This window comes from Chaetodon auriga, chromosome 13 (genome assembly GCF_051107435.1).
Source record: "Chaetodon auriga isolate fChaAug3 chromosome 13, fChaAug3.hap1, whole genome shotgun sequence".
Taxonomy (NCBI): domain Eukaryota; kingdom Metazoa; phylum Chordata; class Actinopteri; order Chaetodontiformes; family Chaetodontidae; genus Chaetodon; species Chaetodon auriga.
In genome coordinates, this window is record NC_135086.1 from 26,371,437 (window position 1) to 26,395,831 (window position 24,395).

Sequence of the window (24,395 nt, forward strand, 5' to 3'; positions counted from 1 at the left end):
CTACATTGACTTACAAATTTCTGATTAATTGGATAAAACAGTTTTTGCAATTCTCTGATTCAACGGCGCTGGGTGAGATCTGAGTGTCGCCAACTGTCGTTTTCAAGGTTTCTGTGCTCCCCCCACCTGCAATTGGCTCCCCTCGTGACAGACGATTGCTCTTGTCTGTTCTCAAGGCAAGCCGCAACTCATCTCAAACAAGCCTATGAGATGACTGCAGCGGTCACGTGGTCCTCGTTGTGCTTTGTCCCAGAGGTGTCTAATTCCTGCCAGCTGATCAGCGTAGCACAGTGCCCAATGTTCAGGCCCTGAAATAGAAACGGACAGGCTGACTTAGTTTCATGAATTGATATAACTTAGCTGGTTGTCACAAATCAAGAGAGGCTCGTAAGGATGCTTTGGTTTGAGGGTTCAATTCCTGATGCCATTAATGCGGCGAAACAGCGGAGTTGCGTCTTTGTCGTTGTCATTACAGGTACGTGTGTGTGTGTGTGTGTGTCGATTAGCCAGCAAGCTAACGGGAGCTTGTGTGGGTGGCAAGTGATTACGAAGCATTAGCACATCCCCCTCAATACGGCTAGCGTGCTAGCCAACCTTTAGTGGTAACAATTGTACTAAACCATTAGCCAGCAAGCACAGCCAACCAGCTGTCAAAGAATTAGAAATTAAAGGGTCGTTACTCGTATTTGAGTAAAATGACCCACCGAAAGCAAGACAAACGCAGTTACCTAAATATGTTGTAGCTACAATGATGTGCTAGCTAGTAGTGTTGTTTACTGGCCTATGTAACGTTATTAAGAAAGAAATGGAAACGCTTTTACAATAGCGCCAGTTGTCGCTAGTAGCCTAATCATATTAACAAGCCTAGAAAGAGCACATGCGAGTTATCTTAAATGATTTTTCTGATGTCACTCGACATTAGTCAGATTATGATTCAAGTGATCTGGGCAACGTATCCCCCTGCTGACAGGAACAGTACAGTTGGTTCACACGTCAAATGATAGCCAGGTAAATAAAAGCGTCTGTAGTTTGAGTGGGTCATTATTTTATCATAGGCACCAGTAATGGCAGTTGAGATTTTAGTTAACTGTAGTTGTTTAAATCATTGCAGCTTTGTAGAAAGTATCCAACTTCTGACAGCATGGTTTAATGTATTGACAGTGAGCTGCAACTAAATGACTCATCATTGTCACTCTCTCTGTTCTCAGGGGAGGATGAACAGTCAGCACAGCTGATATCCAGTTGGGAGAATTACAGAGTTTCAGAGGCAGCACAGAACAGTTGTGTGATCATCAAAGTCGATGCCAAGAGGTACTCATGTGTTAAGTTAAATGCACAGTGTGTGGCACTGAATTTTAGGTGCAAGAAAAATAATTGTCTTCAAGATATTTCCATAAGTGATCACACACCGTGTCGGAAAAACAAAATATGATGTCTCAAAGCTGTTACTGCATCCTACTAAGCTAACCAACTTCCCTATTATTTTTTTATGTTTTATTTTTGCAGTGGATATTGGCTTTGAATGTCATTAGATACACTTAAATTTTAAATCATTAGTAACCTTTTATCTTATTTAATGTGTCTTAAAATTAAGTTAAGTTCTTGTCTTTTTAGGAACTTTATTGCTCATATTGTGAAAAATTGTTTTTGGCAACACAACAAAGCAGTAAAAATACATGACAACATAAGTTAACAGTACAGGGCATGTACTTTCTTTGTATTTGTTTGATTTAATACATTTAACAAATAGATGTGTGAATGTGTATGGAGTTTTACCATGTGTATGGAGTTTTACCATGTGATGTTTTTTTTCCCCCACAGTGAGACATGTGTGCAGTTCTCCCAGATCTGTATCTTTTTTATTACTCAAAATATTGGTAATTTCCTCTTGAGTTGAATTAGTGTCGAGCTACAACAGAAAGTAACTTATTGATTACGGACTGATCGCTGAGGAAAGCTATTAGTTGCACTACTTGTTACATAGCCACATTCTTTGGTCAAATAAATACTGTTGACTGAAGCCCACATTATTGAGTAGTTTCAAATATGGATCAGAGCCGGCCTTTTGTAAGTTTCAGACCATGAACCTCCCCTGTCAGGCTAAATTTAAAAGGAAATGTTTATAAAACAATATATACAATTAGATTCATTCAATAGATGAAATCTCTCAACCATTAAAAATGTCTTGTTTGTAGAAGTTTACTGATGTATACTGATGATACTGGAGTCGTCCCAAGCTGATCCTAACGATCATTGTCTGTGGGCCACCCAGGAATATTTTAATTGACAAATATCTGCTAAAATAAAGCTTATCAAAATCTGACCCTGTCTTCACTGAACTCTACTGAGATTTGTCACGTCAGCCTGCTAGTGTTTCAGCACTGCTCTCCTTAGCAACAGCATGCAATAAGAATGAAAAATAGTGTGTGAAAAATAACTTGGTTGTGCTGGTGATTGATTCTGTTCTGACACTGGTTTGACATGATTTCCTAAGATCTGGCAATAATAGAATCTGTAAGCTCAGTGTAGAAAACATTCAACTCACAGTTTTTCATTTTTTGCTGGTGCTGTCACTTTAACTGATAAATAAATGGCAGCATGTCACATCAGCTGTCACAATTATTCTGGGAATTACTTGCTGGCAGGCCAAAATAAAACATGGCCATTTTTTTCTCTCTGTAGCTAATATCTGTACTCAGACAAAAAATGTTTATGAGGTGAGGTTTAATTTTGTTCTGTCATCAAGTTACTCATTGAATGAACATTAATTAGTGACAGCTGATTAGGGTCTTCATGATGTGGGAGGTCAGTGCCACAGGTCTGTAGTCCTTGGAGGCCCTGGGCTGTGAAGTCTTTGGCACAGGAACGAGACAGGATGTCTTCCACAGCATGGGGACCCTCTGGAGACTAAAGCCAGGTTTACGCTTCAGCGTCGCGGCGACGCCGTACCTACGGCGTACACCCAACGCCGTCACTGAGCATTCATAGTTCTGCGTCGAGGGAACGCGTCGCTCCGCAATTCACCGCCAAGCCGCTAGGGGGGTGTGGCTGTGTCTTTGTATGGTTTCGGGGGGCTCTTGTCTGATCCCCGTGTTTCGTGAGAATTCCCTCCACAAATTGTTGGCCATTTGGCAGTCTTTATACTGCCGCGAAGAGGAGTTGTAGAGGTGGTCGTACTTGCGTACCTCCTCGATAATTCTTTCTTTGGCTTGGTCCATTTTTTCTTGTGGCTCTCACCACAGCAACTTTGAAAATGGCGGTGTTGTTGTGCTGCGACCATGGGGCTGCGGCTGAACCGAAAATAAGTTCTGAGCGGACCAATCACAGTCCTCGACGTTCACGTCACAACGCGTCGACGCGACGCGTGGTCAGGATTTTTTGGAGGTGCGCGTCAGGCTACGGCGTAGGTTCCGCGTAGGGGTCTGCGTCGACGGCGTAGGTACGGCGTCGACGCGACGCAGAAGCATAAACCAGGCTTTAGGCTCATGTCGAAGACAAAGTGAAGAACTCCACGCAGCTGGGGGGCCCAGGCTTTGAGCACCCTGGGGCTGACACCATCAGGGCCTGGAACCTTGTTTGAGTGGAGTCTCATCAGCTGTCTTCTTACCTGGTCAGCAGTGAAGCACACTGTGGCGGTGACAGGTGGGGGAGGGGTGTAGTCCTCAGTTTGGAGAGCACAGTCAGTCTGGCAGCTGGAGGAGGAGGTGTGAAGAGGGCTCACACAGGAGGATGGGGGGGGTGTAAGAAGGAGGAGGAGGAGGAGGGGGGAGTGGGGAGTGGTTGATAGTGGTCATCCAGGACAGGCAGCAGAGGAGTCGGAGGGGGGATGAGCCAGGCCTGCAGTGTCAAATCTATATCTATATCTAAAACAGATTCATTCCATTGGCCCTGTCAATGCTGCCTTCAACTCCTCTGTTGTTGGTCATTCTGAAGCCAGTGATGGTCCTCATTCCACTCCAGACTTCTCTCAAGTTGTTCTGCTGGAGTTTCCACTTTCCTCCCTGTTACCAGCTCTGAAAGCCCCGTTCTTCTCATTGAGGATGACTTTGATGTCCTTTGTTACCCATGGCTTGTTATTTGGATAACAATGGACAGCCCATGCTGGGACAGTGGAGTCCACACAGAAAGTGATATAGTCCGTGATGCAGTCTGTGAGCCCATCATTGTCCTCCCCATGCGGCTCACAGAGTGCCTGCCGGACTGTCACCTCAAAACAGCCCTGCAGTGTCTCGTATGTCTCCTCTGACCATCTTCTTGCTGTCCTTGTGGTCGCAGGCTGACTCTTCACCAGAGGCACATAACAGGGATTGAGGTGCACAAGGTTGTGGTCTGACCTACCCAGAGGGGGGAGCAGCTGTGTGCATTCTTGGCGTTAGCATACAGCAAGTCCAGGGTTCTCTCCTCTCTTGAAGGACAGCTCACATACTGAGTGAAGTTGGGCAATGTTGTTGTTATGGTGACGTGGTTGAAGTCACCCAATATAGCAATAAATGCACTTGTGTGTTGAGTTTGCAGACGGGCTACAGCGGAGTGAATGATGTCACATGCCAACGTTGGGTTGGGGGGGGGGGAGTGTAAACAGCTACGATAATGGCATGTGAAAACTCCCTGGGCGAATAATATGGCCTGAGCCCAACAGCCAACAGTTCAATATCCTGGCAACAGATACGTTCCTTGATGGTAATGTGACCAGGATTACACATCGGTTGTTGACTAGAACGGCAAGCCCCCTCCTTTACGCTTACCGCTCTCAGTGCAATCCCGGTTGCCCTGAAATGTCTGAAAGCCACAGATGGAGACTTTGCCACCGGGTATGTCCTGGTGCAGCCATGTCTCCGTAAAGCACCCCAGACTGCACTCCCGGTACTCCCTCTGACTCCTGGCCAGTGCTGTTAGCTCATCCGCCTTATTTACCAGCGACCTCACTTTGCTCATCATGAGAGAGGGGAGACACGGCTTATATCTCCTCTTCTCCATAAACCTCCGTTGTCTCGACCCAGCTCTTTTCCTCCACTGTTTCAGTCCCCTCCTGCATCCTCTGTGTGTTTTCCTCCAGATTTCAGCGGGGGTCTCTGATGTTCTGGCCGACAAGCCAGCCGGCCAGTGAAAGTAGCAATTCCGTAGTGAAAAAACAGACCAGGACTCTCTGTACGAACATGTTTGGAGAGAGCACAGCTTCGAGATGTCAATCATAAAAATACAGGTGGTATAGTAAAGAATAGACCAACAAAAAGTTTGGAAAACTAAGAAAACAAACAGGAGCGACTGCAATAGGCTGCACGCATGGTCGGCGCATGCGCACGTTTACGTTTCAGAACTCTGGTGCAACCAAAATTTTCACATTCACATACTCTAGTTTTTACTTGGAAATGTAGTGAAGTGCTCCACTGTAGGCTGTGGTTAAGAGGAGCAGTGCTGCAACACCAGCAGCTGAGGTGGGCCGAGTCGAGTACAGCAAAGAAGCACCATGGAATACGGTAAAGGAGAATGGGGTGGAGTAATATTAATATTTATTTTAGCTGATGGCAGTCCTTTGAAGTAGTTTGAAGCTTTTGATGGGGGCATCTCATAATTTTGACTTACCATAAATATTAACATTTTTATCTTTCATTTACCTTTCATTGTTTTCTATGACTGGTGAAAATGGTCTTCCATAAGTATGTGATCAATGAAGACAGCTTTTTATCCTGCACATTTAGTTCTACAAAATATCAGTTGCTGGGAGCTTGTTCTTTAACCCACCCTCTATGAAGATCCAGTGGTGTGCATACCCTCTAGCTTCTTTATTGGAGAGAATGGGATTCCTCTTGAAGTCATCGCCGGCAGTGTGTTGCCTGAAGAACTGATGAAAAGAATCAACAGAGTTAAGCAGGTACGACCAAAAAGATTGGAGCAAATGCTTAATTCGCAGTTTGCTCACTGTGTTTTTTCAAACTTTCCACATATTTTCCACATATTTTATAGCAGTGTGTCGCTGGTCATCAAGCATGTTCAACCGCAAATGGGTTACAGAACGCTTACATGGAATTGAATAAAATGAGACTGTAAAGCCCCTGATGCCGCTGTACATATTACATGATTTTTTAAATTTGTTTGTCAGTCCAATTTTATTCAGTAAGAAAAAAATAATTGCAATCTCAGTATTGACCAAAATAAGCCTGATTATGACATAATCGAGCAGCCTTGCCTACAGACTGGTAGAACATCCCCGGCATGGTACTACACACTGAATAACTTGACTTGAGCCTCTGCAGAAAGTAGAATTGGCTGTGGCCCTTCTTGTACACTCAGCCTTGATGATCTGAACACAGTCCAGGTTGTTGTTCAGGTGTACTTCCAGGTACAAGTAGCCCTTACCAGTGCCCATTCCAGTCCAGGTTGTTGTTCAGGTGTCCTTCCAGGTACAAGTAGCCCTGACCAGTGCCCATATCTATTCCCTGGATGGTAATAGGCGTCGCGGGTACTTTCGAACTCCTTTGTTTCACCATTGTTAAGCTGCAGGTGGTTCAGGCCACACCTCTCAACGGAGTAGTCCACTAAGCCCCTGTACTCAGCGTCTCTGTGTCCTCTCATCGATGTAGCTCACAATTGCAAAGTCATCAGAATTTCTGCAGGTGGCAAGACATGGAGGGTGAACAGAAAAGGTGATTAGACCATTTCCTGTGGGCGGAGGTACAGCTAGGGTGACATAGTTGAAGTCCTCTGATATGGTGAGAAAGGTATTCAGGTGCTGCCTGTGTAGTCTTGCGACAGTGCGTATTCTAAAGAATGAACTTAACCAAAATGATGGCATGGGAAAATTGTGGACATGGGCACAAACAGTCTTTAATGCGATATGATTCAGATTGCATCATTTGTTGTCAACACAAATCCCCCACCTTTCTTCTTGCCACTCTCCATGCAGTGTACAATGCTCAAGTGCTTTGGGAGTCCAAGTTTTGCAAACATGCTTGGTCAAAGTGAAATGAAAGTGACGTTGTGTGTCCAATCGGTCCCAGTCCACATCTCCCTAAAGAGTTCAGTGTCCCAGAAAATCTGACTTATTATATAATTATGGGCATTATTTTCCCTTGTTTTTGTGTCCAAGGTACTAATGGAGACAACGTTTGAAGTTTTTCTAATATTGAACCAGAGTTCAGCAGTCGACAGCCTTGAAACGGGCTGCAATGTAATCTGTCTGGGCCATCAATATAATGTTTGTTTTTGCCATAGGGAAGCTCAGATTGTTATTTTAAGTGTCTGACAATATTATGGAAAGGATCCTTACAGAGATGGACCTTCTTGTTAACCAGTAAGAGCCTTTTTATTTAATCAGAAAAAAACATTATACCACTCTTGCTAAAGCCACAGGACTCCATTCACAGAAACAGTAGTTCTGTCATTGTAAAACCCACTTATTTCAAATGCAACAAAAACTAAGTGAAACTCATCAAAACCTTCTTGCTTCATCTTACCACTGTTATAACAATTATTGCCAACTGTGGATTGGTTGAAATCAACTTAATTCAAAGAACTGGGAGGGGAGCTAGAGAGAGAGGACAGACATCATAGAAGCAGTGAAAACGGTGTGTCGAGCCACAATATTTTCACATCCAACTCGGGAATTATTTTTCACCTGACATAATGACCGACAATATTTAAATATGTCGCACATTTTCCCGGTTAAAAATAATAATAATAAAAAACAGACTGATTTTTTTTTTTACTCCTGTCCAGTATACACTGCACTCAGTGGAACCGATGCAATGCTGCTGCCTTTTTTGTTCCACAATTAAATATGAATTTTCACAGCCAAATGTATGGATTTCTTTTTGCAATTTGAACATATTAAAATTTAGAACATTCATTCACAGCTCAATGTGATGATGGCACCGTGTTCCATGCCAACAGAATGCATTGCTCTGATAAGATGAAGGGAGTCCAAAGTTGATAGACAATGTTTCCCAGATGTTGAGCTTTTAATGTGAAGATTTCAACCGTAGTATCTGCCCAAGAATTCACCAATGTCTTTGCTGATGATGTTTCCATTCGTCCAGATGCAAACTCAAAAAATGCATTACAGGAATTTAATGCTGCATGTACTGTAGTGGTGATTTTAATTAAACAGACCTCAGAACTGTTTCACCTAAGTTCCTCACCTAAGTTCCACCAGCATGTCCAGACCCACACCAGGGGAAGCAATACTGTGAGCCATGTTTACACAGACATTCCTGGCAGTTACAAAGCCCTCCCCCATCCATGCTTTGGTCAATTTGCTTTCCTGCTTCCCCTGCTTACCTCTAGCTGATTAAAAGAGTTAAAACATCAGGAAAAACAGTGGAGAGATAAATCAACAGCAGCACTACAAATTTGCCAAAATTGAATTTTGGTCTGATATCATATTCAATGCAGTTCAATTAAATTTTATTTGTGTAGCACCAAATCACAACAGAAGTTGTCTCAGGACACTTTCCATATAGAGCTGCTACAGGCCAAGCTCTTTTATCTACAGAGACCCAACAATTCCCTCATGAGCAAGCACTTGGTGACAGTGGGACAGTCCTTTTAACAGGCAGAAACCTCAGGCAGAACCAGGCTCTGGGTGGGTGGCCATCTGCCTCGACCGGTTGGGTGAGAGAGCGAGAGAGAGTGAGACAGATAGGCAGAGACAGACAGAAATACAATCAGAGAGAGAGAGAGACTGAGACAGAGAGAGTCAGACAGAAATGCAATCACAGTAACAATGACAGTGGATGTAATAATAGTAGTAGCAGTTGCAGTGGATGTCAGGCAGGGCTGATGTAGCTGTAATCCATAATCCAGATTGGATTGCCCCAAATACCTGGGTTGGGTATTGGCGACAGTGGAGTTGATCTGGGGACTAGGGATTCACTGATCCATTACTAATCCTAATTTCTGTATCAGATTTTGATGACAGTGGGGCCAATCTAATCAATAGACCTCAATGTTTACATCTACGTGCACATACTACATCATGTGTCACCATTTTTCTAACTACAGTTGGTGTCCATAAATGTAACACACCTCACTAATGCTTAAAACAATAAACTAGCACAAAAATGACAATTACCAACATAAACCACCCTGCCCTGAACAGATAAAAACACTAACAAAAAGTAACATTTGTATATTGGAGCTTAAGACAGCAAACTTAAACTACTCAGTCCACCATACAATAATACAATAATAATACAATATATATAAAAACAACATAATGCAATATAAAACACAGCACAATGAGAGACCAGACAACAAAACACTGAAAGACAAGCAGAGCCCAGAATTCTAGATCTATAAAACAGCTTGCCTATAAATAAAAGAATGTCAAAAGATTCAGTAAGTCTGATAGATGGTGGAAGATGATTCCAGAGGGTTGGAGCTAAAACAGCAAGGCACTATCACACTTTGTTTTTAAATTGGAGGAAGGGATGAATAAAAGGCAGAGATTAGAGGATTTGAGTGGTCAAGAAGTTGAATACAGAATGAGGAGATCAGAAATGTAACTTTGGGAAGAGTTCATGCCTAGCTTGTAGTTTTTGTATTCTAACTTTTACTGGAAGCCAATGGAGGAAGGCAAGAACAGTTATAATGTGGGACTGTCAGAAATTCAGAACAAATATCTGTTTTGTCAGGGTTTAGGAGGAGGAAACACCAATTCTTTGGCAACTCTGCAATCATGGAGAGAGGACAGTTGATTGAGGTTATGGGGTTAAAGCTGCAGTAGGTAACTTGTATAAAAGTAATTTTTTGTCGTATTTGTTAAAACTGTCCCTATGCACAGACAGCAGTACATGAAACATGTAATCTGTGGAAAAAAAAAACAAAAAACAGCTCCATTGGTCCCACCTACTGCTCCCACTGCGATTTGCAAGAATCCACCGCAGCTGAGGAGCGTCTGAGGGAGTCTGAGGGAGTGTCTGACATCTGTTAGTATTCACGCATGCTGCGAACCGCCCCCTCCCTCTGCTCATGCTGTCGGCTGCCGCTCAAACAGCTCTGTGAGCGGCGTCAGGAGGCTAGTGAAAGCCATGGCGGAGCAAAGTAGCTGAGGACAACACGATTGTAGAGACAAACATTCAAATATCCATTTGTCAAACAGGAGTGAAACCATTGCAAAACTATACCAGAAATGACTTACAGTTTTCTGTATACGGCATTCTGTAATATTCAATTTCCAGTAATGTAGATCTGTGGGTATTCTTTAAAATCCATTAAAATATGTGTGGTTGGTGCTGTATGATTTTTTTTGCTGCATTTGCCTTTGCGGTGGATGACGGCAGACCACTCTCTGGCTGGAGTTGAAGCTTTAAGCCTAGCGACTGTGCTATGGAAGCCTCGTTACGGAAGGCTTCTTGGGAGCCTCAACACCTTATTCAGTGGTGTTAGGACACATTCAGGAGAACGTGTCAACCAAATCTGTAACGGGATGCTTTACAGTTGATGTAATGCTGTTTCTAAATGTCTGTTCTCAATACTTTGTATAGTAGCTGTTACATCCTGTCAATGGGTTGCCCATTCTCACATATTTGATGCAGTGTTTCAGTCTTCTATTCAAACTATGCAGTTCTTTAATGCTTACCAGTCCATTCAATGACAATTACAATTAGTCATTCGGCACGACACTTTTATCCAAAGCGACGTACATATGAATTCACACACCAATGCCCCGGCCTCGGGGGCAGTTTTGGGGTCCAAGGATACTTCGTCATGTGAACTGGGACATGGGATCGAACCACCGACCTCTTAATTGGCAGACCGCTCTACCTCCTCAGCCACAGCCGCCCCCTCCTATCCTAATCTCAGGTTTCCAGTGACAGACAGCAAAAGGATCCACTTTCCGCAGCTTTTGGCAGAAAAAACAAGGATATCAGCATATGACTGACTGACTCAGCTATGCTGACTGGAAGCGACTGTCGGCAGCGTCGAGATTGCAAACAAAGAAGAGGGAAGCACCAAGGTCTACGGACTAAGCTATGGCTAACCCTGCACCAGCTATCGCTACCCAGTATCTTCCTCGACAATGTTCGGTCCTTAGCGAACAAAATGGACAGGCTATGACTGTGGATCACCTCGCAGAGAATGTTTATGGACTGACATCATAATCTTCACTGAAATGTGGCTTAACAACAGCATCCCAGACAATGTGGTAAGAGCTGCAGGGATGCCGCATCTTCAGAGCGGACAGAACGGCAGAACACTCCGGGAAGACCAGAGGACTGTGTATCTACGTGAACAAGACTTGGTGTACAGACTCTGTTATCACAGAGAGCCACTGCTCTGCTAATCTGGAATATCTGATCAGGTGCAGGCCTTTTTATCTGCCTAGAGAGTTCACATCCACTGTGATAAGTGCATCTTATATCCCCCCTATGCTAATGCTAAACTAGCAATGAAAGAATTGTATGCTGCTATCCACAAACAAGTAACTGCACACTCTGATGAAGCCTTTATTGTTGCTGGAGACTTAACCACTCCAACTTGGAGACTGCTCTCCCAAAATTTCACCAGAATGTCTGCTGTCCACCAGAGGAGACAAAACCCTGGACCATATTTATACAAACATCCCTGAGGCTTACAAAGCCACCTCCCTCCAACACCTGGACAGTCTGATCACCTCTCATTGTTTCTACTCCCCAAGTGCACACCACTCATCAGAAATGTGAAGTGGTCAGTGAGGACTGCCATAGTATGGCCAGAGGGAGCAGACTCCACACTCCAACACCAGTTCCAACACACCAACTGGAGTATGTTCATCACCTGAGCCATGCTGGTAGTGATGGGAGTTCCGGCTCCTTTCAGAGAGCCAGTTCTTACGGCTCGTCTCTCTTTAAAGAGCCAGCTCTTTCGCTTCCCAAGTGGCTCCTCAGATTTTTTTTTTTTTTTTTTTTTTTTTGCTTAAATTAATTTATTACCAAATAACGTAAATTTCAGTGTAAAATTAATTACTAATGTACAAATCATAATTTGTTTCTGTCGCGGCTCTCTCTCTCTCTCTCTATCGCTCTCTCTCTCTGTCAAATGCGTGATGAACAACAACGATGAATCAGACTACAGGGATGAGGTTCAACAGCTGGCGATGTGGTGTGCCAACAACAACCTGACCCTCAACACCAAGAAGACGAAGGAGCTCATCGTGGATTGCAGGAAAACTAAAGGCTGCAGTCACACCCCAATTCACACCCAAGGGGCTGAGGTTGAATGTGTCTCCAGCTTCAAGTTCCTGGTCCACATCTCTGAGGACCTCTCCTGGATCCTCAATTCTTCCACTTTGATAAAGAAGGCTCAACAGCGCTTCTTCTTCCTAAGGAGACTGAAGAAAGTTAATCTGGCTCGTCAAATCCTAGTTAACTTCTACCACTGTGCCATCGAGAGCATCCTGACCAACTGCATCTCAGTATGGTACACAGCTGCACAGTCTCCAAGTGGAAGGCCCTGCATTGGGTGGTGAAAACTGCCAGTGCATCACTGGTGCCCAGCTAACTGCCATCGAGGACATCCAGCACAAGCGGTGTCAATTCAATTCACTTCAATTCACTTCAATTCACTTCAATTCAATTCAATTCAATTCAATTCAATTCAATTCAATTCAATATTCCTTTATTTGTCCCGCGAGGGGAAATTCCCGATTACAGCAGCATCAGTAGAGCAGATTAATATAAGAAGTGCACGCAAATTAGAAACAACATCAGAATATATACAAAAGAATGAGAATTTTAAAATAAAAATAAAAGAAAGAAATTGTAAAAAATTGTAAGAAATTGTAGATAGTATTTACAGACTACTATGTACATGTTTTATTGTTCAGCTTATTGCACAGACTATTGCACTGATTACTCGGAGCAGTTTTTATTGTACAGTCTGACAGCTGCAGGGAGGAATGACCTGCAATACCACTCTTTCACACACTTCGGATGTAGCATCCTGTCACTGATGGAGCTCCTCAGTGCAGTGAGATTGTGTTGGAGGGGGTGGGAGTCATTGTCTGTCATGGAGGACAGCTTGGCTGTCATCCCCCCCCCCCCCCCCCCCACCTCCTCCACCAGTTCCAGAGGGCATCCCAGGACAGAGCTGGCCTTCCTAATGAGTTTGTCCAGCCTCTTCCTGTCAGCTGTAGTGATGCTGCTCCCCCAGCAGACTACACCATAGAAAATGGCAGAGGCCACAACAGAGTCATAGAAGGTCTTCAGGAGTGCCCCACGCACCCCAAAAGACTGCAGCCTCCTGAGCAGGTAGAGTCTGTTCTGTCCTTTTTTGTAAAGTGCAGTGGTGTTTTGTGTCCAGTCCAATTTATTGTTCAGATGAACACCCAGGTACTTATAAGATGTCATCTCAATGTCCCTTCCCTGGATATTTACTGGTGAGGGTGAGGAGTACGGGCACTGACGAAAGTCCACAACCAGCTCCTTGGTTTTATCCGCATTAATCAGGAGGTGGTTCTGCTGGCACCAGTCCACAAAGTCCTGGATGAGTTCTCTGTATGACCTGTCGTCCCCATCTGTGATGAGGCCGACAATGGCAGAGTCATCAGAGAACTTCTGCAGGTGGCAGGTGGGTGACAGGTGGGAAAAGTCAGCTGTGTAGAGGGTGAAGAGGAACGGTGCGTGGCACCCTTCCCAGTCTCAGGCTCAGGTTAAACAGATGTCTAATGATCCCACTCAGCTGATCAAAGCAGGATCTGAGGAGCCTGGGACTGAGGTCATCCGGTCCTGCAGCCTTCCTGGTCTTGAACCTCCTGAGCTGATTCCTCACCTGGAGAGGTGTGAGAGACAAGTTGGAGCAGGGGGGCTGAGTGTCTTGTGAAATGGATGGGGGGCTGGGAGGAGCAGTGGAGGGTGGCGTTGATTGCGGTGAGCTGAATACTGTGTGTGTGGGGGGGGGGGGGGGTCAGTGGGGTACTCGGGCAGGGTGCGGGCAGATCAAAGGAGGTCTGCTGCAGTGCTGGTGCAGCTGGGGGAGGGGCAGATGTTTCTTCAAACCTACAGAAGTAGGTGTTCAGCTCATCTGCCCACTTTGGATCCCCAGCCGCCTGGGAGTTTGGCTCCTGGTGACCTGAGATGCAACAAGAGTGAAAAAACAAACTCTGTCTCCAAAAAAATCAAAAATCACTCTAAGCAAAACCAGGTACAATAGCAAACCACAAAAGAGGCCTGATGTACAGGTAAAAAAAGGGCCACAGCCAAAACAAAACAAAAATAGTGCTAAATATATGCTACCAACTACAAATACCTGGAGAATATCAAAAACCCACCACCAAAAACCACACTACTAACTCTAAATCTAATCACTACCACAAAATACACAGAAGATCTGGGGACAAAGTTCTTAAGTTACACGGCAGAAACACACAAGCCACTGCTGTCAAGCCGAGTCCCCCGGTGAATGAAAAATCCTTGGTTTAAAACTCGCTGGATACAGACTTGTGTATATATATTTAAATTGTTATATTTTATGCTCTTATTTTAGTAGATGTGTCATGCACCAATTTCACCAGAAAAAATTCCTCGTATGTGTAAAAGCGTACTTGGCAATAAAGCTTTTTCTGATTCTGATTCTGATTCTGAGGAACCAATGGGAGAGTGACACCACTTGTTGTATGGAGGAGGGCAGGACCAGCACAGCTGTTAAAAAAAACGAAAAAAAAAAAGAAGAGCGCACATTCACACACAGAAACATGGACCAGACAAAAGGACACCGCAGGACCACACAGGAACAAACAGAGCAGAAGCAGTACGGCCAGAGCCGTAACAGGGCATGCAACATCAGCAGCTCAACTCATCCTCTGCATTCCACCATAAAAAATAGATTTTCCTGTTGAACACAAAGATACAACAACTTGCATTTTTGTTGTTTAGCTCTGTTTTGTAGAATAACAAATAAATGAACTTTGAATGATATGAGATGCTCTGTACACTAACCTGGACATACACTGGCTAGAATGACAGTGTCTGGAGCAGCTGTGACAAAGCCTAAAACTGTGTGTGTTGGTAGGAATGTGCAGATCTTAGCAGAAAAAGCACCAACAACACCAAACTTTTCTACATTGTTGATGTAGTTTTTCAGATTCTGTTGCTGATCTTACTTTATAATATGACATCCTGCACCATGTGCTTAATTGTGTGTTGTAAGATCACACCATTACGTTCTGAGAACATGCTCAACCAACAAAGGCATACATGATATATGGGGTAGCCCTAATCTGCATGACAATGTGTAGTTGAAAGCTAGTATAACTGTAGGTGTGAAGACAAGCCTCCAACCTCTGAGCTATCACCACTGAAGCTACTGTATGTAATGATCTTTCTGCTGGCTTTCTGACAGATGTATGCTCAGCAGATTGAAGGTGGGATAGACTTGCCACAGACAAGTACTTCTGTGGAGACCAATCCACATGACAACATTACCACAGAACCTGCTCCAGCCCCAGCTCCAGCAATGCATTTTCGGTCAGCTGCAGCAGCCACAGAGCCTGCAGCAGTTCCAGGAACAGGGAAAGGTGAGTTAGCCTGCATCACACAGTCATCCTCCAGGCAGATGCACTGCCATGGTCGTCTGGAGTCAAGGGCCTCGTTCGAGTCAAATTCATGGAGGAAAATCCACCGTCCTTTGATTTCTGCATTCTTTTTAAAGACAAAAAGAAAGTAGCAGTGCTCACTGGAAAGGCATGTTTTCTTTAAGAAAAATTACCAAATTTTCACCATTTATGATATCAAGACTGTAGAAACGGAATATATTATAGTCCTACTCAAATTTCCTCTGACAGTTCTTGAACAAATCATATGCTATGAATGCTTCCATCAGGAAAAATCAGATCATGTAAATATCAAAAGTAATGTACTCCTCGGCGCAACTGAGGAGCCTTAAATGAGTACACTGCCATGACCGAACTGCAGGAGGTGAGCCAGTAACCAGGAGGAGAAATCAAGATAGATGGTTTGTAGAGGTTGTAAAAGTGTAATTATTTCAATATGTATAGCATTCAAATTTAACGTCGTTATGCTGCACTTCAAGCTATGATTGTGCTGTTTTCAAAGAAGCACAGGACTTATATACTGCAGTGAAAATGAACCCACAGTGAGTAAAAATGTGATAGGAGTAAAAACACCCTGCTTGCCTGGGTTTCAGAGTGTTTAAGTCCAGTAAGTTCAAAAGGGAGAGTTTCCTCACCCAACTCTATCAAGATATTGTAGATACTGAATGAACCAATGTAATTGGTTTTAATCAGTTTCTGTTTTCATCATGGGGAAGTAAAATGTTCAGATATTTCAGTTGTGCCTTCTCAGTGTGCAGCAGTCACTTAGTCATTTTGGCAGACGCTTTTATCCAACATATGAATTCACACACCGATGGTGCAGCACCCTGGCCTTGGCAGTCCGCATGCTGAAGTATCCTTGGGCAAGATACTGAACCCCAAAACTGCCCCCGATGCTGCGCCATCGGTGTGACAACTGCTGTACCTTCTCAGCCACAGCCACTCAGTAGTCGTTCAGCCTTTGGAACGTACTGTGCTTGAAAAGAACTAGTTGGTACGATATGTGACTATATCAGAAAGAAAAACTGTATAGCTGTTCAAAACAGCCACAGTGGAAGGCAGAGTGAATATCCAGCCTTCATAGAGAAGATATAATGAGATAATTTGAAGAAATCTGAAGTTATTGAGTAGCTGAAGAGAGTACCTGTTCTTTTTTTTTTTCTTCCAGGGTCTTTCAAATTCTAAAATCTAAGAGTAATGTTTTAGGATTTTTAAAGAAAAAAGTAATAAAGCCAAAATGCTATTGTGTGTCTTAACAGAATGCTGCCAATATTTGCTTTCAGATTGTGATTTAAATCTGAAATAGAGTTTACTACTAGTTTACTATGGTGTTGCAGGGAGTTCACATGAATAAGAGTCTGTTGGTGAATAAACAAAAATACAGAGAGTAACGGTGTCTTTATAATCACTTTGAAGGTTAATTCTGTGCTTCCTCTGTGTGTTTCTATTCTATGTAGCATCCCTCTCAAACACAGGAGATGATCACAGCCTTTCAGCCACAGTGACTCTTGCAGAGAATGAATCTTCAGATCAAGCTACTCAGTGTTCTCAGAGCAAAGAAAACCTGGATGCAAAGGTGGAAAGGTAGGAGCACACATACATTTCAAACTCTGTACATTCTAGACATTAGATTTTAGCATTAGACATGTAACAAACTTTATTAAGACTTCAGAAAGAAATTTGAGCAAGTAAAAGTTTAGGACAGGAGAAGTACAGAGGTGGAGGAGTGAATTATCGCGTTGACGATATTGCCCCCTTTCTACTTCAGAGCAGGCCCTCTTAAAGTCCAGACCTCGGTCCGCATCTGGACTGAATATCAAGTCACTGGGAGTACCTTGGCATTGCACAGTGCTAACAGCTGTGTAAACAGTGGAGCCATGACTGAATGGATCTCCAGATGTTGTTTTGAATTGTACAGAAAATGAGCAAAAAGCTTAGAACAAGTGTCACCAGTTGTACACCCGTAGGTGAACACGTTCAGCCGAGACTAGTGACGGAAGAAACACACTAAAAACACTAAAACAAAGAAGAGCGATCAATGCCGCTGTAACTAGCTACCACTCTTGCGGTTCCATTTTTTTATTAATTCATTCACTCACTTACTCAGCAGTGGAAGAGGTTCAGTCCGTCCCTTTTGTGTTAAGAACTCATTCAATGATAGTTGAACCGTGGGTTTTGTATTGAAAAAAGTACAGAATTCATAGTTCACCAGTTCTAGCCTATAGAAAGGGATACTTTTTTCAGTGCAACTCAATTTTATTTGTATAGCGCCAAATCAAGTTGTCTTGGGACACTTTCCATATAGAGCTGGTACAGACCAAACTCTTTTATCTACAGAGAACCAACAATTCCCTCATTTATCAAAAAGCTTAAGCTTACTCTGAAATGACATGGGTGGTAGGCACTGAAACAAAAGAGCACACGTGAGTGGCAAAAGAAAAGGACTATTCTAACTCTTACAAAAAACACTGAGAGAGCAACTGGCAAATGCCTGGAGATACTCACAAGACAAATACTCAGGAAACTCATGGAAGAGGTCAGGATAATTTGGCCACAGGCAAAGCTGAGAGCCTTCCTTAAATACTCAGCCCTAATCAGGCTCATGCACCCCAGGTGTGCTGCTGGTAGGGTGGAGCCAGCTTAGTGCAGGGATACACCCAGCTAAAACAGACAGGGGAACAGACAGACAGGCACATAACACTAAGGGAAAGGGGAAAAAGAGAACACTAGGACCAGACAAGTTAGCGGATCCTAACAGTAAAAAGGTACTCTGAGCTCTTTAAAATACGATGGTGCCTGACCATTTATGGCTTTGTAAGTAAGGATGAGAATTTTAAATTCTATTCTAAATTTTACAGGGAGCCAGTGTAGAGTGGCTAATATTGGTGAAATATGATCAGTCTTCCTCGTTTTTGTCAGAACATGTACTGCAGCATTCTGGAGCAACCGGAGAATATTCAGCAACGAATTTGGGAAGCCTGATAGTCAGGATTTGCAATAATCCAATGTGGAAGTTACAAATGTATGGACTAGTTTTTCTGCATCGTTTTGAGACAGGATGTGCCTGATTTTTGCAATGTTATGTTGGTGAAAAAACACAGACCTTGAAATTTGTTTTACTTGGGAGTGAGAGGACATGTCCTGATCAAAGATAACTCCCAGATTCTTTACAGGGTTGCTGGAGGCCATCCATAATTGCTATATCATTGGAAGGTGAGGTTCTAAGGTGTTTACGGCCAAGCACTATTACGTCAGTTTGGTCCGAGTTTAGCATCAGAAAATTGTAAGTCATCCAGGTCTTTGTCTTGAAGACACGCTTATAGTCTAGTGAACTGATTGGTTTCTTCTGGAAAAATATAGCTGGGTATCATCCGTGAAGCAATGAAAAGTCTTTCCTGATAATGTTCCCTAAAGGAAGCATATATAAGGTGAATAGGTCACAGCTGACTTTAGCAAGCACAGAGAGTCATCATTAAAGTGTACAAACTGAGAGCGATCTGAAAAGTAGGATTTTGCCAGGCAAACCGAAATTCTTCCAAAACGCCATGTCCTTTCTATTAAGGAGTCTATGTTAAGGTGTCTTTTCTACTATCTTGTACTATTGCAGTGGTAGTTTTCATTTTTATTAGATTTTTATGTTTAACTCCTCTTCTCTGTACTTTTGGTTTACTTAGTTTACATAGTCGGGAGGCAGACACATTCTCTATGGAGAGTTGGGTGGGTAACTGCTCAGAAAAACAGAGAGGTGTGTACAATTACAATTAGTCATTCGGCAGACGCTTACATATGAATTCCCACACCAATGGGAAGGATACTTTGCTACTGCTGAGGCCAGGAATCGAACCACCGACCTCCTGATCGGTGGATGACCGCTCTACCTCCTGAGCCACAGCTGCCCACATGTGTAGGACTGCAGCTCGCCCTCCTGCTCTCAGCTCTGAGTTGTCTGAGCTGAGAGCTGCTCCGTCCAAAGTGGGATGGATGCCGTCCCTCCTAATCAGACTCAGTCTTCCCAGAAAGTCTGCCAGTTATCAATGAAACCCACACCGTTTGTTCGACACCACCTCTAGCGATTGATTGATGACATGCGGCTAAACATGTCATCACTGGTCCGATTTGGCAGGGGTCCAGAGAAAACTATGGAGTCCGACATTGTCTTTGCATATGTACACACCGATTCCACATTCTGATTCCAGTTGGAGTAACGGTGTCATTACCGCTGACCCGAATAACAATCTTATTGTATTGTATACATCCAAGATGGCACTGCGTGAGTGGCAGGAAGTTGCAGCAGCTCTGTCTTCTGTTTTCCTCACTTTAGTGTTTTTTTTGTATTTCTGTGTGTTTTTCTTGTGTTCTTTCTTTTTTTCTAAAACCCCTATGGATATGCGCAAGTAGGGGTTCCACATTTGTAATTTTTGCGCTCTTTTTTCTGTTATTTTTTGGACTTTTTGAATCTGCCTTGGGAGATCCTTTCAGCCATGGCTCTTTTGTCTACACATGGGACCAGCTGTTAGCCCTCAGACACACTGGACTGCTCCACACTGGGAAACCAGAGATTCCAGCGGAGATAAGGAGGAAACGGAGAGGCTGTAGAGGGGGTCTCAAGCACCGGGAGAGAAGACGGAGATATACAGTGTCCTCCAAAAGTATTGGAACAGTGATGCATTTTTTTTTATTTTTGCTCTAGACTGGAAACATTTGGGTTTGACACCAAAAGACGAATATGAGATAGGAGATCAACATTTCAGCTTTCATTTCCAGGTATTTACATCTGGATCCGATACACAACTTAGAAGACAGTATTATTTGTAAAGGAAGACTACATTTTTAGGTGAGCAAAAGTATTGGAACAGAAAGACTTAAGATAAATTAAAGCGAGTAAGACTTAATATTTTGTTGCAAATCCTTTGCTTGCAATAACTGCATCGAGCCTGTGACCCATTGACATCACCAAACTTTTGCATTCTTCTTTTGTGATGCTTTTCCAGGCTTCCACTGCAGCCTCTTTCAGCTGTTGCTTGTTTTGGGGGGTTGCACCCTTCAGTCTCCTCGTTAGCAGGTAAAATGCATGCTCTACAGGGTCTGGAGATTGACTTGGCCAGTCTAAAACCTTCCACTTCTTGCCCCTGATGAATTCCTTTGTTGTTTTTACCGTGTGTTTAGGGTCATTGTCTTGTTGCATGATGAACGATCTCCCAATCAGTTTGGCTGCATCTTTCTTTAAATTGGCAGACAAAATGTTTCTGTAGACCTCTGAGTTCATTTTGCTGCTGCCATCAGGTGTTACATCATCAATGAAGATTAATGAGCCCATCCTAGAAGAAGCCATGCAAGCCCAAGCCATGACATTGCCTCCACCATGTTTTACAGATGAGCTTGTGTGTCTGGGATCATAGGCAGATCCTTTCTTTCTCCAAAACTTAGCCTTTCCATCACTTTGGAAAAGGTTAATCTTTGTCTTATCAGTCCATAAAACTTTGTCCCAGAATTTTTGAGGCTCGTCTTTGTACTTTTTGGCAAAATCCAGCCTGGCCTTCCTATTCTTTTTGCAGATGAGTGGCTTGCATCTTCTGGTGTAGCCTCTGTACTTTTGTTCATGAAGTCTTCTGCGAACGGTAGATACTGATACCTTCACTCCTGCCCCCTGAAGGTTGTTGGTGATGTCACTAACAGTTGTTTTAGGGTCTTTCTTTGCAGCTCTCACAATGTTTCTGTCATCAACTGCTGTTGTTTTCCTTGGTCTACCTGTTCGACGTCTGTTCCTTAGTACACCAGTGGTTTCTTTCTTCTTCAGGACATTCCAAATGGTTGAACTGGCTATTGCCAATGTTTGTCCAATGGCTCTGATTGATTTTCCATCCTCTCTCAGCTTCACAATCGCTTCTTTTTCACCCATAGACAGCTCTCTAGTTTTCATGTTTGTTACACCTCTTACGATGATTGCACTCTGCACAGGCAAAACCCAAATCTGAAACTGAGCACTACAGACATTCAGTGCTATTTATTGTTTGAATAATTAGTGTAATAGGAAACACCTGGGCAACAAAACACACCTCTCAGTCACATGTTCCAATACTTTTGCTCACCTAAAAATGCAGTCTTCCTTTACAAATAATACTGTCTTCTAAGTTGTGTATTGGATCCAGATGTAAATACCTGGAAATAAAAGCTGAAATGTTGATCTCCTGTCTCATATTCATCTTTTGGTGTCAAACCCAAATGTTTCCAGTCTAGAGCAAAAACAATATAATTTGCCTCACTGTTCCAATACTTTTGGAGGACACTGTGAACCATGTTTGCTGGCCGTTATCATGGGAAATGTCCGCTCTCTCTCCAACAAGATGGACGAACTATCGGCGCTAGTAAGGCTGCAGCGGGAGTACAGGGAGAGCAGTCTTATGTGTTTTTCAGAGACATGGCTGAACCAGGACACACCGGACCCTGTAGTCTCCTTAGATGGATTTACCCTAGTCCGTGTGGACTGGAAAGTGGCAGAGAGCGGTAAGAAGAAAGGTGGTGGACTCTCTCCGCCACTCTCCCCAACTTCACACAGTATGTAAACTGCCACACAAGGGACAATAAAACTCTGGACCTTCTGTATGCTAATGTCAGGGACGCATACACCCTCAGACCACTCTGCTCCAACCCCCGTTGTCATCAAGGTCCCACCACCACCACCTACAGCTCTGGACTACCCCTTACAGTCACCACCACCACCTACAGCTCTGGACTACCCCCGACAGTCACCCCCCCCCCCCCCTCTCCATCACTGTGGACCAGGTGAGGAGGGAGCTCAGGAAGACAAAGGCCAGGAAAGCCACAGGCCCAGATGCCATCAGCTCCAGGGTGCTCAGGGAGTGTGCAGACCAGCTCAGTCAGGTGGATCTGTACATGTTCAACCTGAGCCTCAGTCTGGAGAGAGTCCCAGCCCTGTGGAAGACCTCCTGCGTGGTGCCGGTTCCAAAAACAGCCCATCCCAGGGAACCAAGCCACTACAGACCTGTCGCCCTAACCTCCCACCTCATGAAGACCATGGAGAGGATTGTCCTCAGCCACCTCCGCGCCCAGGTGAGCTCTGTGCTGGACCCGCTGCAGTTCGCATATCGACCTGGCATCGGGGTGGACGACGCCATCACCTACCTGCTACACCGGGCCCTGTCTCACCTGGAGTCCCCCGGGAGCACTGTGAGAGTCATGTTTTTTGACTTCTCCAGTGCTTTCAACACCATCCAGCCTTCAATGCTGCGGGGGAAAATGGAGGCGGCTGGTGTGGACCAACAGCTGGCTGCATGGACCATCGACTACCTCACTGACAGACCACAGTATGTGAGGCTACACAGCTGTGTGTCAGATGTGGTAGTCAGCAGCACAGGGGCCCCCAGGGTACGGTGCTGTCACCGTTCCTTTTCACCCTCTACACCTCGGACTTCATATACAACTCCACCCTCTGTCATCTGCAGAAATTCTCTGATGACAGTGCCATTGTTGGCTGTGTGTCAGAGGAGAATGAGCAGGTGTACAGGGGGGTCATCACAGACTTCGTGGACTGGTGTCAGCAGAACCACCTTATCCTAAACACCAGCAAGACCAAGGAGATGATTATTGATTTCTGAAGGAAACCTTCCCCTCACACACCGGTGAACATCCAGGGCTCGGACATTGACATGGTGGACTCATTTAAGTACCTGAGCGTTCACCTCAACAATAAACTGGACTGGACAGACAATACTAATGCCCTGTACAGGAAGGGCCAGAGTCGCCTACACCTGCTGAGGAGACTGAGGTCCTTTGGTGTGTGCAGGGCTCTACTCCGGACTTTCTATGACACTGTGGTGGCCTCTGCAGTGTTCTATGCCATGCTGCCCCCCTGGGGAGGTGACATCCATCATGGACAACTCCTCCCACCCCCTGCACCACACTGTGAGGACCTTGAGCAGCTCCTTCAGCACAAGACTTTTACATCCCCAGTGCAGGAAGGAGCGCTACCGCAGGTCATTCCTGCCCACAGCCATCAGAATGTATAACAGTGCACAATAACATCAACTCAAATGCCAATTGTACTGATCACATCTCACATTTTTCCTGTTTTCATGTGCAATCGTCATTTTTAAATGAGTAGTACATATAAGTAAATAAGGGTGTACGTATTGTTTATATTGTAAATTCCGTAGGGTATATAACACTTGTGCAATTTTTTTCTTGTCTTCTTGTCCTCTGACTTCTTGCACTCTGTCTTGTTGCTGCTGTAACATGTGAATTTCCCCCCATTGTGGGATAAATAAAGTCTATCTTATCTTATCTTATCTTATTTACGCCTGTCCTTAGCCAGCAGTTTCAAATATGATTCCACGTCACCAGCTCTGGCCTTGAGCAGAACTAGTGTTACTTTAAATAACAGATAATAAGCTGCTGTAACAAAAGATAGAGCAAATTACACTCAGATGAGCAAGAGCAACAGGTGTACGCTACTACCAACGCAACAACTGCCAACAGGAAGTGAGGCTATACGCTTGTCTCAGCACATCAGACCACTGGAGAGCCCAGTGAAACCTGTGCTACTCAGAGCATCACAAGGCTTGTCTATTAGATGTAAGAGGCGTCACTGGTTTTATTTTGACATTGCTGTCATGGTGAAGTTAATGCTGGAGAGAGTGTTGTGTGTTCTTGCTGCAGAGTTCAGACATTAACGTTACACCGGAGAATTTGCTATCATCTCCTAAATCACAGTTACAAATTGTGTCTCATTTTATCGAGGACACAGTTTCTATTGCCCTACACAAAGTTGAAGTACTGACATTGTAACCAGTGGTGTAACGGTGCCTGAAGAAGTGTACTTTTAAATTGTCCGAATCCCACCTGAATA

General features: G+C 44.0%; 1 protein-coding gene across 2 annotated transcripts in view; it reads left to right on the top strand.

The window, feature by feature from the left end:
- Positions 1 to 227: 227 nt before the first annotated feature.
- ubxn4 (UBX domain protein 4) overlaps positions 228 to 24,395 on the top strand; it is a 48,209-nt gene continuing 24,041 nt past the window's right edge. For both annotated transcript variants that reach the window (XM_076747007.1, XM_076747008.1), the window contains exons 1-6: positions 228 to 475; positions 1,209 to 1,311; positions 1,822 to 1,850; positions 5,754 to 5,872; positions 15,319 to 15,493; positions 16,987 to 17,113. In XM_076747007.1, the coding sequence (XP_076603122.1) occupies positions 394 to 475; positions 1,209 to 1,311; positions 1,822 to 1,850; positions 5,754 to 5,872; positions 15,319 to 15,493; positions 16,987 to 17,113 (635 nt within the window). In that variant the 5' untranslated portion in view covers positions 228 to 393. The remainder of the gene's footprint in view (positions 476 to 1,208; positions 1,312 to 1,821; positions 1,851 to 5,753; positions 5,873 to 15,318; positions 15,494 to 16,986; positions 17,114 to 24,395) is intronic.